The following is a 16,273-nucleotide window of genomic DNA, read 5'->3' as shown; positions in this document are numbered from 1 at the left end:
CCTTACTCAATTGGGTCGCACCATCAATCGCTAAGGTACCCATGAACAAATGATAAAGATGGGATCGAGTGCAGTGCAAAAATCAAAAGATGTGTGAGTTAAAAACAAGGGGTAAAAGGATCAATAGGCGAAAAACTCTAATGTAATTTGTCCTTTCCCTCAAACAAACAAGAACAATGCAGAGGAAGCAGTCTAAACATATAACTGCATTTAAAAGGCCAACATGTTTCAGCCGGTAGGGACAAGATCCCATGGCTTTCTTCAGGGCCAGAGTTCTAAGCATTAGCTACTGCATACATAAAGTGAACGTAACGACAATCTGTAAAGGATATACATAAATAGTCCAAAATCGTGTTCCTCTGTACCAAACTTTGTCTCTTACATCTGTTAACAAGAAACAAGAAATAAATTGTAGTAAGTCCTATCAAAACAGGAAAGACCTGGCACTGGCTTCTACTAATTAAGCCAATTTATTTTACTAATGTTACTCACCTGAATAGTACAGGGAGTGTACCTCACCTCTCCTGGAACCCAGCTCAGGAAAAAGGAGGCCCCGCTCTGTGAAGGCAAGGAATACATAATATAGCCCCTATAACAGTCAAGCTTCACAGAGCCACAAAAAATCCTAAGGGTGGAATAAGTCACAGAGCCCATAAAAGTCCCAGGTTCCCAAGATCAGGGCTGCTTTTATGCCTAAGGTGGTGACTCCTTTCCACCTTGGTCAATCTGTTACCCTCCCTACTTTTTATCCTCCCCCACACCCTTCCAAGGAGGAGGAGAGATTACACCGTCTGGACCCCAAAAGGGCGGTATCTTTTTATCTGGACAGATCTAAAGACTGTCGGTTGGATGACCAGCTCTTCATTGGCTTTGCTGGCTGCAAGAGAGGAAGAGCGGTCCATAAAAGAACTTTATCAAGATGGATCATCCTCTGTATAAAGATCTGCTACTCTTTGGCCGGTAAGGAACCTCCAGAGGGTATAAGGGCTCATTCTACTAGAGCTAAGTCATCAACCTCTGCATTGGCTAGAGGTGTTCCTGTAGAGGATATTTGTAGGGCAGCAACTTGATCTTCCCTCCACACTTTCGCGAAGCATTACTGCTTGGATTCTGAGGTAAGGAGGGACGGTCGCTTTGCACGTTCTGTTCTCCAGGATTTCTTGGTCTAGAAGAGTGGACACCCTCCTCCGGGAGTGGGGACTGCTGTGGGACTCTATTCACAAGGTGAGGAATCCACACGGCAGATGTATCTATCAGAAGAACAAGTTACTTACCTTCGGTAACGCTTTTTCTGGTAGATACAATATCTGCCTGTGGATTCCTCACTGACCCACCCGCCTCCCCGTTGTCCACTCTTCTATACCAGAGTTTCTGTAATGTATTTATTTTATTGTCAAGGAGTTGTTTATTTCAAATGTTTTATTGAATTGGCTTCACACTGTGTGTGTTAACTTGATATTTGTACTGCGTATACTGTGTATATGTCTACTGTCATTGGTCCGTCCGTGTGCCTCGAAGGCACGGAAAAAAGGGCGGAACTGATGTCATCACGCCGGCGTGGGCCTCATATAGGCGTCGGTGACGTCAGCGGAGTCGCGAGCGATGCCGTGCCTCTATGACGTCCGAGTCCACGTCGGCGCGAAGCTACGAAAAGAATTTCCGAATGTTGCTGACGCAGGGGGATATTCACAAGGTGAGGAATCCACAGGCAGATATTGTATCTACCAGAAAAAGCGTTACCAAAGGTAAGTAACTTGTTCGTTTCAACGCTGTCGATGGGACCGTCGACAAAAAGATGTCATCGTCGACGACTAAAACATCAACGTCGTCGACGAAAAAAGAAGGAGTGAAAGCTGGTGAAAAGGTAGCGTCGACGATTTCACCGTCGACGGCGATATCGTCGACAGTTTCACCGTCGACGAGAGCGTCGACGAGTGTTACAGTATCTACATCGTCGACGGCAGCATCGACGATGACAGCGTCGACGATGACAGCGTCGACGACTGCAGCATCGACGAGGATGACGACGACGACCGAAACGTTGACGAGGACAGCGTCGACGGTAACTATAACGTCGACGGTTGCGTCGACGACGATGACTTGGTCGACGATGGCGATGGGAATCTCGTCGACGGGCTCGTCGACGATGGAAAAGACACCAGAAAAACAATTAGTGCCCTGGAAAAAGCCTAATACACCAGAGGTTACATCGCCGAGCAAGGTATCTCCATTGGTTCCTTCTCACCTGCTGGAAGCTGAAGATTCGGAGGAGAAAGAGGACGAGGGTCCTTATGGTTTTGCGAGTAGCCCTTCGCAATTGCAAGTCAAGTACCAGGAGGTCGATTCTGAGGAAGGATATGGGGGTTTTCAAGAGCATCCCCAAGAGCAGCACCAATATCACCAACAGCATGGTGAAGATATGACAAGTGTACCATCCTCTTTGTTAAAAGACCTCCAGGGCATGTTGGAGGATTATAGAAGAAGATACCCAACAACTCCAGCCACTCAGCAAGTACCAGAGGTTACTCCGCGTCCACGGTCGGTACCAGGGACACCAGTGCGTAGGAGAGAGGTGTTGCCGGAGCCTACTGCTAGGTCTCCACCGCCACAGTCACAACACGATACCTTGGATGAGGATCATGAGGATGGAGAGATTGCAGAACCAAGCGCAGAGTGGAATGACTATCTCATCCCCTCGCCTTCAACACCTGCGCCGAGACCAGTAGATTCTCCACCGGAAGACATTGGTGGCTTTCATAATTTGATGGAGAGAGCCACTAAGAGATTTGCACTCACCATGACTGAGGATAAAGCAGAATGCTTTTTATACGACTTCAAGGACTCATGTCGCAGATCGGTGCGATCCTTGCCTATAGTGAGTCATATTTGGGAGGAAGGATTAAAAGTCATGGAGACGCCAGCTACGGTGACGCCGCGTCTGGCCTGACTAGACAAAAAATATAAGGCACCTATGGATGCTCCAGCTTGCCTTTTGGGTCATCCCAAACCGGATTCTGTAATTACTCAGGCGGCACAGCAGAAGTCCAGAAACCCATCTGCTCCGATCACGACACCTCCGGACAGAGAGGGCAGAAGGCTGGATATTGCAGGAAAACGGTTTTCCTTAATGTCTGCTCTGCTGGTGAAAGCCGCTAATGCCCTCGCTATCTTGGGAAGGTACGACAGGCAAATGTGGTGTGACCTGTCTCCATACATTAACCAGGTGCCGGAACCGGAGAAGCAGGAGGCAAAGAAGATTCTCCTTTAAGGGGAGAGGACTTCGGCTGAAGTCATAGACTGCGCTATGGATATAGCGACGACGGCTTGTAGATCCTTGGGAGGAACAGCAGTCCTGCGCAGGCAGGGATGGATACGGGCAACGGCTTTTAGGCCAGAGATGCAAAACAAGATTCTAGACCTCCCTTTCAATGGAGAAGATCTATTTGGGAAGCATATTGACGATACTCTGCAGGGTATCAAGAAGGATACCGATACTGCAAAGGCTTTGGGGACACTGCAGTACAGAAAAACCCCTTTTCGCGGCTCCAGAGGCAGAGGTCAGTCCTCATATAGAGGAGGATATCAACAATGAAGATATTCCTCTTATTCTGCCCCATCGCAGCCCTACCATCAACAGTACAATCAACGTCAATCAGGAGGATATACGAAATCAGCTCCAAGAGGAAGGGGTGGCCGTCAGAGGAAGGGGTGGCCGTCAGGGGAAGGACAACACCCGACGGCAATGACAACCTCCATCTTCTGGCTATGTCAGGTGCTCCCCTGGGTGGAAAGATTGCTCACCATCTTCAAAATTGGCGGAAAATAACAACGGACCAATGGGTCCTAAAAATTGTTCAATTTGGTCACACCCTAGAATTTCTTCAGACGCCCCCTTGTACGCCACCGATGCATCAGAGAGCCAACCTTCTGCATCAACTCCGGCAGGCCCGCCATCGCCATCCCAGAGGGCTACAAGATCACCCGGAGGGACCGCACCACCAACCAGACGGGAGGAGGCATCGCCATCATCCACAGAGACTCCATCCGCATCACGACCAACACCGACGACACCCTGACCAGCGCCGAACACCTGCATTTCCAGATCCACACCAACCCGAACACCACCCTCAGAGGCACCCTGATCTACCGACCCCCGGGACCACGCACACGATTCAGCGAGGACATCGCCGACTTCGTCAGCCCACACGCTCTCCCCTCCGCCGACTACATCCTCCTGGGGGACCTCAACTTCCACCTGGAGAACAACAACGACCGCAACACCATCAGCCTGCTCGACAACCTCGCCAACCTCGGACTCAAGCAACTGGTGACCACCCCCACCCACCTCGCCGGACACACACTCGACGCCGTCTTCTCATCCAGCAAAGACGTCACCTTCAGCCACGCAACAGGACTCCACTGGACGGACCACAGCTGCGTCCACTTCACCTTCAGAAGAACGACGATCCACCACCACCAGCAACAGGTTGCCCGAAGAAGCTGGAACAAGATCACAGCCGACCAGCTCACCGCCTCCCTGAGCCAGCACCCTCCCGCCAACTCAGCGAACCCCAGCCAGGCCGCCGACAACCTCACGAAGTGGATCAACGACTGCGCGGACGAACTCGCCCCTCTGAGAACCCCACCCAGCAGACCCGGCAGCAGAAAAACACCATGGTTCACCGACGAACTCAAGAGCTCCAAGAAGAACTGTCGAGTCCTCGAGAAAGCCTGGAGAAGAGAACCAACAACGGACAACATGACCACCCTCAAGCTCGCCACCCGGAAACACCACCAACTGATCCGCGCCACCAAGAAAAATACATACAAGGATCGACTGGACAACAACGCCCACAACTGCAAGGAACTCTTCAACGTCGTGAAAGAGCTCTCCAACCCCAACGCCGGAAACAATGACATCAACCCGTCGCAAGACCTCTGCAACTCCCTCGCGTCCTACTTCCACAACAAGATCACGGACATACACAACAGCTTCAACAACCAACCAACGCAAGCCACAACCACTACGACGCCACCCACCACCACCCTCCGCACCTGGACCCCGATCAGCACCGAAGACACCATCCGCACCATGAACTCCATCCATTCCGGATCTCCGACTGACCCCTGCCCTCACCACGTCTTCAACAAGGCCGACGCTGTCATCGCACCCCACCTGCGGGACATCATCAACACCTCCTTCGACACCGCCACCTTCCCTGAGAGCTGGAAGCACGCCGAACTCAGCGCTCTTCTCAAGAAACCCACGGCAGACCCCACCGACCTCAAGAACTACCGTCCCATCTCGCTCCTCCCGTTCCCGGCCAAAGTCATCGAGAAGACCGTCAACAAACAGCTGGCCGCCTTCCTCGAGACGAATGGATCCCTCGACCCCTCACAGTCGGGCTTCCGAGCGAACCACAGCACCGAGACCGCCCTCATCGCTGCCACCGATGACCTTCGAACTCTGATGGACAACGGAGAAACAGCGGCCCTCATCCTCCTGGACCTCTCCGCGGCTTTCGACACCGTCTGCCACCGCACCCTAATACAGCGCCTCGGCAACATCGGAATCCAGGAGAAGGCACTGGAATGGATCACATCCTTCCTCGACGGAACAACACAGAGAGTCCGCCTACCACCGTACAAATCAGAGGCCACCAAAGTCATCTGCGGCGTCCCTCAAGGATCCTCACTGAGCCCCACCCTCTTCAACGTCTACATGAGCCCCCTCGCGGCCATCGCACGCCAACACAACCTCAACATAATCTCCTACGCTGACGACACCCAGCTGATCCTCTCCCTGACCAACGACCCCACCACCGCCAGAGCCAACCTGCACGAAGGGATGAGAGATGTAGCCGAATGGATGACGACCAGCCGCCTGAAACTGAACTCGGACAAGACGGAGGTCCTCATCCTGGGCTCCTCGCCCTCCGCCTGGGACGACTCCTGGTGGCCCCCCGCCCTGGGCACCGCACCCAAACCAACGGACCACGCACGCAACCTGGGCTTCATCCTGGACTCCTCCCTCTCCATGACCAGACAAGTAAACGCCGTCTCCTCGTCTTGCTTCAACATCCTGCGCATGCTACGTAAGATCTTCCGGTGGATCCCCACCGAAACGCGGCAGACAGTCACCCAGGCCCTCGTCACCAGCCGTCTGGACTACGGAAACGCCCTCTACGCCGGAACCACGGCCAAACTCCAGAAGAGACTCCAGCGGATCCAGAACGCCTCGGCCAGACTCATCCTCGACATCCCCCGACGCAGCCACATCTCCGGACACCTGAGGGACCTGCACTGGCTCCCGGTCAACAAGAGAATCACCTTCCGTCTCCTCACCCACGCGCACAAAGCCCTACACGACCAAGGCCCGAGCTACCTCAACAACCGGATCAACTTCTACACTCCCAAGCGCCTCCTCAGATCAACCAACCACGCCCTCGCCGCCGTCCCCCGCATCCGAAGAGCGACAACAGGAGGAAGATCCTTCTCCTACCTGGCTGCCAAGACCTGGAACTCACTCCCGACCGACCTGCGCCTGACCCAAGACCACCTCTCCTTCAGGAAGAAGCTCAAGACCTGGCTGTTCGAGCAGTAAACGGCACCCCCCCCCCCACCCAGCGCCTTGAGACCCTACGGGTGAGTAGTGCGCTTTATAAATGACCTGATTGATTGATTGATTGAGATTCAGAGAATGCCCCGAAAGGGAGCAATAGAACCAGTACCGAAGGCCCAGGAAAACAAGGGGTTTTACTCCTGGTTCTTTCTTGTCAAGAAAAACAAGCTCCAATGGCGCCCCATTCTGGATCTCAGGTCCTTAAACACCTATTTCAAGAAGCAATCTTTCGGGATGGTGTCTACAGGACATCCTTCTGTTATTGAACCCAGGAGATCATATGACTACATTAGACCTACAAGACGCGTATTTCCACGTGCCGATCCATCCTGCACACAGACAGTACCTTCGGTTCCTAGTAGCCGGAAGACATTATCAATTCAGGGTACTGCCATTCGGCTTAAAGTCAGCGCCGAGAGTGTTCACAAAATGCCTGGCTCCAGTGGCGGCTGTGTTAAGAAGGCAAAAACATCAAATATTTCCTTACCTCGACGACTGGTTAGTCAAAGCACCATCGAAAATACAAGCCAGAGCGTCAACACAGGCCTGCATAGACTTGTTCGCCAAACTGGGATTGACCCTTCACGAGGGAAAGTCAAACCTCCAACCAACAAAAGTGATCACTTTTCTGGGGGCAATACTAGACACGGACTGCAACAAGACGTTTCCCTCCGAAGAAAGGCAACTGAGGATTGTGTCCCTCTTCCAAGACTTCATAAAAAGAAAGTCTCTTTCAGTTCACAGATACAAATCCTTGCTGGGCATGATGTCATCTTGCATTCCCCTGGTACCTCATTGCAGGTTAAGGATGCGCAGATGGCAGGAGCAAATCGATCTTCAGTGGCGTCAAGCGGAGGGATCCTTCGACGACACAATACGAGTGACACCAGTGATGGTACAAGCAGCGGAATGGTGGACACAAAAAGGAAATGTATCTCAGGGTCTGACTTTTCCTGCAAGAGCAGCTCCATTAGTAGTGACGACAGATGCGTCCCTAGAAGGATGGGGAGCTTTCCTTCAGGACCTTCAAGTCAGTGATCGTTGGAAGATGCACGAGCAGCGATTGCACATAAATCTGCTGGAGCTCAGGGCGATCCGCTTGGCATTACAAGCCTTCCTACCACCAATACGAGGTTCGCCAGTGTTGGTAAGAACAGACAACACTATGGCGATGCATTATTTAAACAAGCAAGGGGGAACAAGATCTCTCTCCCTTTCTCAGGCGGCCCAAGAGATATGGGAATGGGCTCTTCAACAAGGAATATCATTGTCCGCAGAACACCTCCCGGGGGATCAAAACGTCAAAGCGGATACTCTCAGCAGGCTCAAATTGTCCTGCCACGAATGGGAGCTGGACCAGGGGACCTTGGACAGCATCTTTCAATGGTGGGGAACTCCGATAGTGGACCTATTCGCCACAAGAGAGAGCAGGAAATGCCAGTACTTCGCAAGCTGGCTTCCCTAGAAGGGATCTTGGGGGAATGCGTTTTCCATGGCATGGTCCGGCGTCTTTGCCTACGGTTTTCCTCCAATTCCTCTTCTTCCCCGCGTACTGGGGAAGATCAAGAGAGAGCCGTGCAGGCTGATCCTAATAGCCCCGTGGTGGCCCAGACAACACTGGTTCACGGAACTCCTATTGCTGTCAGAGGACCGTCCAGTTCGGCTACGACCAATTCCATCGCTTCTGACGATGTCCAGGGGTCAGGTGCTCCATCCGGACCCGAAATCCTTGCAATTAGCAGCCTTTCTCCTGAACACTGTGAGTTTAATCATCTAAACATCTCACATGAATGTAGAACAATACTGTCCAAAGCTAGAGCAGACAGTACCAACAAAACCTACAGTATGAAATGGAAGAGGTTTTGTCTGTGATGTAAGAGGCAGAACATTCACCCTCTTACTGCTGCACCTCATCAAATTATACCTTACATTCTGCTATTAGCAAAGTCAGGATTGACGCACGCTTCCATCAAGGTGCATTTGGCTGCGTTATCCCGCTATAGGAGGTCTTCGTCAGGCCCGTCCTTATGGTCATCAAGGATCATTAAGCAATTTATGAAGGGACTATTCAGGGTTTTTCCTCCAGTAAAGCCTCCACCACCACTATGGAATCTTAATATAGTACTGTCACAATTGATGAAACCGCTATTTGAGCTGATACACAGGGCGGACCTTAAGTTCTTGTCTTGGAAATTGGCTCTTCTCATTGCTCTGACATCAGCGAGAAGAGTAGGTGAACTGCAAGCGCTCACAATTCAGGAGCCTTTCCTACAGTTTCAGGAGGATAGAATGATTCTTAGGAATAATCCAAAATTCATTCCTAAGGTGCCAACTGACTTTCATCTGAATGAGCCGTTGGTGTTGAAACGTTTCTTTCCTCATCCGTCAACAGCAGCGGAAAGAGTGTTGCACTCACTAGACGTGCAAAGATATATGAAGTTAAACTTAAAAGACACTAAGGCCTTTCGCAAATCTTCTCAGCTATTTGTCGCTTTCAGCGCACCCAGGAAAGGTTTCCCTCTGTCTAAAAGGGTAATCGCCAGATGGATTTCCAGTGCAGTTGTCTACTGTCATCAGGCTGCTGGAAAGCCTCTACATGCACGAGTTCGTGCGCATTCCACGAGGGCAGTGGCCACATTTACTGCACTATTTGGAGGAGTACCAATCCAGGATATCTGCAGAGCAGCGGCCTGGGCATCCACGCACACCTTCACCAGGCACTACTGCTTGGAGGCAGCCTCAGAGTCAGATGCGGCGGTGGGAGAGGCGGTACTGCGGAATATCATCCAGTAACGGTGAGCCTTCTTTCCATCCCTCCATCCGTAATTTCTCTTGTTTTTACAAAGTCACATTTTATATATATATGTATATAGGTATGATATTATGCTTCATTTTCATATTGAAATGTATCAGAGAAATGTGCTCGTATCTTACTGCTCGCTATTCTGATTCAGGCATGTGAATCTATGAAAGTTCCAATACTGGAGTAAGAAAACAAGTTACTTACCTGTAACTTTAGTTCTCCAGTATTGGAAGCTTTCATAGATTCACATGCACCCACCCTCCTCCCCTGAGAGGCTCACCTCGGATTTGGCACCACAAGTGTTCTTTAGGCACAAGTGTGCGAAAATCTGAGGGGCAGAAGGTTCTCTCAGGAGTGTTCTTGAGGGTGAGGAGCTCTGATTGGTTCAGAGAAAAGTTTGGGCCTTTTTTACATAACAAAGGCTATGGGTTGCAAAAGGGAAATGGGCCTAGGCCTCTTTTCAGTTTGCTATACTACTAAGCATTGCTTTTTTATGTACCGGAGACTCCCGTCTTGACGACGGGGAATGATTCAGGCATGTGAATCTATGAAAGCTTCCAATACTGGAGAACTAAAGTTACAGGTAAGTAACTTGTTTTCTTCTTGGGCATTGTTAAAAAATGTTGTTTGAAAGCTTTTATATCCAATGTTTACTAACAACAGGATCACAAGTGCTAAAGAAGCATTATCATATACTATAGTCCATGTGAAACACTCTAATTTGTACCACATTTTTTTAACTTTGGTTAAAGTATTTTTAAAATTGTATTGACATTTTTAATTTTAAATAGTTGTATTAATTATCATGTTTATGTATGTTTAAATGTTTTTTTGATCTCCTTGGAGGTCTTAGACCAAATAAACTGAAACTATAGAAAGTAAACACGTTTTGGTTTTTAGATCATAATAGAAAGTATGTATTGGATTGTGAACCTGTACAGAACACTAATGCCCAAAAGACCTTGATGATTTCAAAGATGTAATTGATAGTAGTTTCTCCATCGTGAGATGTTCACTAGATTTATAAATAGCAATATTTCCGCCTTTGTGTGGTATCACAGGTCACTCTTTTTTATGATTATACGAAGGTGCCACATTTTCCTGTTTATCTATTTTTCAGATTTCCAATACAAACTTAAAAATGACAGCAGGCAGGCTTTGAACGTTTAGTGTTCCTATTTTGTTTTGTATATAAGTGAAATGAAAGAAAGCCGCACATCTATGCTTTACAGCTTCTCTTCTCTCTTTTCTTCCTTTTCAGGGCATGGAGGCTCAACTCCTGGGAATTGTGGTACGTAAAGAGCGCCCTGAGCTAGAAGAGCAAAAGGATTCGCTGGTTATTAACATTGCGGCTGGCAAGCGAAAACTACAGGAGCTTGAGGATGAAATTCTCAGGTATGCAGGAGATATGATTAAGTACTGGCAATATATCATATGTCTAATAGAGACTACTAGTCGCAGATTCCTTACCTTAGAATATTCTCCAAGCGTCAGACTAGATGCAGAAATTGTTGAGAATCCTCTCTTGTGCCGAGAAGTGGCATCATTCAGCTCTGAGTGGCGCTTTCCACACTGAAAGTGATTGATGCACGTGATGCCTATTTAGGCGAATATGACTCGTTATTTCGCTTACCATTATTTTGCAGCATTTTACTACGAAGCTTTTACTTAGCAAATACGATTACTACGCAAGTTTTTAGTTTGCATACCTTTACATTGCAAGTGTTAATGTATGCGAACTAAAGACTTGCCTAGTAATAAAAACAAACATTTACCCCAACACTACACTAAATACTAAATACGAAAACACTACCCTACACGTAACAAACTCTAAAACACTACCCAAACAACAAAACACTACACTACCCTACAATACTCAAACACCATTACACTTCCCTAAACCCTAAATCACTACCCCCTGCACGGCCCTCCTGTTTCCCCCAGCCCGCTCCCTACACTCAAACACTACCCTGCACAACACCACAACACTACCCAAAACACTAAAACACGACCCTACACAACACTACAACACTACCCTAAACCCTAAAATACTACCTCCTGCACTAACCTCTCCCGACCCCCAGTTCTGTCCCTACACCCAAACACTACCTCGCACGACACCCTGACACTACCCTAAACCCTAAAACACTACCCTACACTAACACCACAACACTATCCTAAACCCTAACACACTACCCCCAGCACAACCCTGCCCCTACCCCCAGTCCTGTCCCTACACCCAAACACTACCCTGCACTGTAGCCCAACACTACCCTAAACCCTAAAACACTACCCTACACTAACGCCACAACACTATCCTAAACCCTAACACACTACCCCTAACACAACCCTGCCCCTTCCTCCAGTCCGGTCCCTACACTGAAACGCTACCCTACACGACTACCCGACACTACCCTAAACCCTAAAACACTACCCTTCACTACACTAACACCACAACACTACCCTAAACCCTAACACACTACCCCCAGCATGACCCTACCCCCAGTCCTGTCCCTACTCCCAAACGTTACCCTTCACGACTCCCCAACACTACCCTAAACCCTAAAACACTAACAACACAACACTACCTTAAATCCTAACACACTACCCCGCCCCTACCCCCAGTCCTGTCCCCAATCCCAAACACTACCCTTCACTACCCCCAAAACTACCCTAGATCCAAATACACTACTATACACTACACATACACAAGTATACTTCCCTAAAACCTAAAAAGAATTACTGCCTACACGACCCTCCCCCTAGGACAACGCCCCCTGGCTTACCTCTCCTGACTTCCTCCTTGTAGCTGATGAACCCTATGCGGGACTCCTTCGCGCCCCTCGCCCCCTCACTCCATGACGACGTTGTCCGCTTTCCCTATCACTGATCAGCCGCTCCCAGTCACCTCGCCCTGCAGTTGTCATTGCGCACCTTCCTTCTTGCAGCATCGCTTCCTGGGAGGAGTTCTGCCTGAAGTTGCGTCCCGCTGAAAGTACCCGAGTGAGTACCTTGTTTGTTTAGCCATTACAACACATGCGATGTTACAACTTGCGTAGTAAAGGCTACGCGTTCTTGCATCGCATGCGTTGTAACGCTTGCAAAGTAATGGTATGCGGAGTAAAGCCTCCGTAGTAATGGTTGATTACCTATCTAGGCACCACCCTAGTGTTCTGATCTCAGTTCCTTTTTTTCCACGCCATCATTCCAGACCCGGAAGGAGCTCCCCTCGGACACTTTTTGACTGAATTCTTTCAACATTTTGTCGACTTTTTTAGTGTGCATTTTTTCCCCCAAAGATGTCCCTAAAGAAACCCACCTGGTTCAAGCCTTGTGGTGCTTGTCTTCAACATATGTCAGTGGTAGACCCCTACGTGGTGTGTCTGTGGTACCTGTTGAGGTACCACGACTCTGCGCTGGGCGCGGAGTGCTGGAATATGAACTCCGAAGCCATCCATTAGCGGCCCATGAAGCTCATTGCCACTCGCCATGCGTTTCCGTGCTGCTCCCTGTCCCGTTCACATACGAGGTCTTGGTACTGCTCAATCGCTCGCATCAGTCCTCGTCACAATCCTGGACTACTGCAGGTAAGACCCATAGGAAGAAGTTCAACAAATCGAAGTGCTCTTTGACTTCTCCGTATCACTCCCATTCTCTGTTTTATCTTCCTCCTGAAATGTGTAATGCCATTCTGTCAGGCAGGCGTTTATGCTCAAAAACTATTTACACCTGCCGTTGAGAGAAGTTTGATGCATGGTGCACGTCTTAATCGGTTAATCCTCTGTCTGCTCCATTGTCCGAAGTTCTCTTGCTTGTTCTATCCCTAATTTGGCAAGGCTTTGCTTTGGGCACAGTCAAGGGATATCTGTCCACCATTTCCAGCTTTCTAAGGTTGTCGGACCAACCTTCCCTGTGCAAGCCACCTATTGTGATTAGATTCCTTAAAGATTTACTGCACGTTTCCTCCGATGCGTTTCATTATGCCCCAATGGGAATTAAATCTCGTTCCCGCTTTTCTCATGTGTTCAACTTTGAGCTGATGGACCGTTGCTCTGTTCGGCTCCTCACTATCAAAACCATCATTCTTGTAGTTAAAACATATGCCAGGTGGGTTAGTGAACTACAGGCTCTATCAAATAACACTCCTTACACTTCATTTTACGCAGACAAATTGGTTCCTAGAACCAGAGCATCCTTTTTGCCAAAGGTAGCAACACCTTTTAACGAAGGTCAGAACATCACCCTTCCTACCTTTTTTCCACCCCTTCATCCTACTAAGGAAGAAGAGAAACTCCACCTCTGGGATCCAAAAAGAGCGTTCTCTTTCTACATTGATCTGTACTGAAGATATCTGGGTGGACGATCAACTCTATGTTAGATTTATGGAGGCCAAGAAAGGGAAGGCACTTCAGAAGAGAACCATCTGTCGATTGATCTTCCTCTGCATTAAGATCTGCTATGCAAAGGCCAAGAAGCAGCCCCCTGTGGGCTTAAGAACTCATTCCACCAGAGCTAAAGGTCCAGGTCCAGTCTGACGCCTGGGGAATATTTTAAGGTAAGGAACTGCCCTAGATAGAATCTCTACCGAAGGTAAATACAATTTTCTTCTAAGTGTGAGATCCTCAGGTTTGGGGGTACACAGGACCGGGTCATTGGTCGAGCATTGGCAATCCATGGTGCTTTTATGAGTTCCTCAGGATTGGGATAGATATGGCCAAGCAACTGGTAAAGCAATATCAATCTTTACTATTTACAAGTCTGAGATGCTCTGGTATGGGAGAGAGTGGGCCATGCCACTAGCTGAGCACTGGTAATATGTGATGCTTCTAAATCTATAATCCCGGGGTATGGATGATATAGGGCTTCATGCCTGTGGGGTACTGGCACCTCATGGTATTTGAAATCCTTGGTATTTGTAAATTTGAGATGCCGAGGTACAGGAGAGTTAGGGCCATGCAACTGGTCACGCACTGCCAATCCTAGATACTTTTCTATTAGCAATCCTCAGCAAGATGAGAGACCAATCTGTGCAACTGGAGCATGGATAATCTATGGTGCGTTTAAGTCTGAGATGCTCTGGTATGGAAGAGATAGGGCCACATGGCTGGGGCACCCTTGGTAGCCCTTGTACTTATAAGTCTGAGATCCTTCAGTCACCAGAGTTCACCAAGAGGCTATAGCTGTAAATGGAACTTTTAGGAAATGGAGTAGAGAAAATCTAGGACAGAAACGTGAATGTAAAAGACCAAGCTGGGCAGCAACTGAGTTTACATAGGACAGAAAGAGGAATATGTAGGGTAGGAGGGTCCAGTTTTCTCCATGTGTCATCAGTGATTCTTTGTTAACTTCTAAGTAGAAGGATTAACTTCTCTTTCACCAGAACAAATTAAATTTGTTCACAATTAAATTTAGAACAAACAGTAATAACTTGGGTTTTATACATCAGGCAGCAAGTTCTGGACTTTCTAATTGGCCAACCTTTTATGGGTGATTATCTTTTGAAGAATGCTTTCTTCATGTAGATCACTTACTTAATGCCCTCATCCTTTATCCTTCATGGCTCAACCCTGGTAAATGTCTTGTCCTCTTATGAGTAATAAAGGGTCGAAGACAGAAACGTATATCCAGAAGAGATCGCCCTTGGTGCTATACTACACCTTTGGGTATTTTACGTACTATAGCACTCCAAAGTTTGTGTATAGAGACCTCTCGTTCAGGGAATCAACATCAGTAGCACTGCATTGTCCCACTCACTTGCGGGATCCCGGAGAAATATATATATGTATATTACATTACTTAAAAAACAAAGGTTAAAGTGAAGTTACAGTTAGGAATTAAAATAGGAATTGAAATTTCTTACTTTACATTTTTTTATAAACCGTAGAAAATTACTGAAAAATACCAAAGGTTAAAAGGATGTTATAATTAGGTGAAAATGTCATTTGATCATACTTTTCTTACCAACAAAACCAATGAAATCCACCAGTTATACTTATCTCAAGTAGCTGTAACTCACTCCTCTGCCATGCACAGTGTTGTCATCAATAATGTCATTTTAGATGTTGCAGTGATGGTAACAGTGATGTCATAAAACATGTCATGCATGATGGTAATATGTGACGAAATTAACAGGGCATCACTAGTGAACCAGTTATAATTACTTTAGCTTTTATTTCAGTTCCCGCTATGCAAGAGCAAAGGAATGTTCCCTGTCCTGGAGAGTGTTGGCAGGGAATGTTATTTGTATTCCCTCCCCAAACCCTCCTCGGGCAGGGAATATGTCATGTTTTGGGGATGGAGTCCCTGGGATACTGGCTCTCTCCAGACTCCAGGGTATGGGTCACAGAGATATCTTGTGGCTCCAAAAAGAGAGCTGCATATCTTTCCAGCCCATAAAAATAATATCTGCCCCGTGGGAGGGATGGGGTCTCTGGGAATGTTTAATAGCTTGGGGCTGCATGCCTTCCTCTGTGAGTGAAAATTCGTCAAATGGGGCCAAAGTTATTCTCTAACCAAAAAACACCCCTATTCTAAGGAAAAGCAGACCTATCAATCATCCAAATTTGTAGAGCGCTGCTGCATCACCCATGAGGGTTTTAAGGTGCTGAGAAAATGAGCTACCTGTTCTCATATAGGTTGAACATCCAAGTCTTGAGGTCCTTCCTGAGCCACTGGAGCGATGTTGAGGCTCTAAGGTGTAGGGGGAGGTTGTTCGATGTGGGAGAAGGAGCAGCCTCCACTGTTCATCCGCCGAATGTGACGGGTGGCTGCTCAGAGCAGGGATTGGAGCAGAGTTTCTTGGTTGGTTGGTGGAAGTTCATTTGATTGTTGAGGTACTCCAATCCTTC

At 48.2% G+C, this 16,273-nt stretch overlaps 1 protein-coding gene across 2 annotated transcripts in view; it reads left to right on the top strand.

Moving 5' to 3' along the window:
* DNAH2 (dynein axonemal heavy chain 2) overlaps positions 1-16,273 on the top strand; it is a 3,497,426-nt gene that overhangs the window by 2,880,877 nt on the left and 600,276 nt on the right. For both annotated transcript variants that reach the window (XM_078670326.1, XM_078670327.1), the window contains one exon: positions 10,687-10,820. In XM_078670326.1, the coding sequence (XP_078526452.1) occupies positions 10,687-10,820 (134 nt within the window). The remainder of the gene's footprint in view (positions 1-10,686; positions 10,821-16,273) is intronic.

This window comes from Lissotriton helveticus, chromosome 12, assembly GCF_964261635.1.
Source record: "Lissotriton helveticus chromosome 12, aLisHel1.1, whole genome shotgun sequence".
Classification (NCBI taxonomy): domain Eukaryota; kingdom Metazoa; phylum Chordata; class Amphibia; order Caudata; family Salamandridae; genus Lissotriton; species Lissotriton helveticus.
This window is presented reverse-complemented; position numbering and strand designations above follow the sequence as displayed.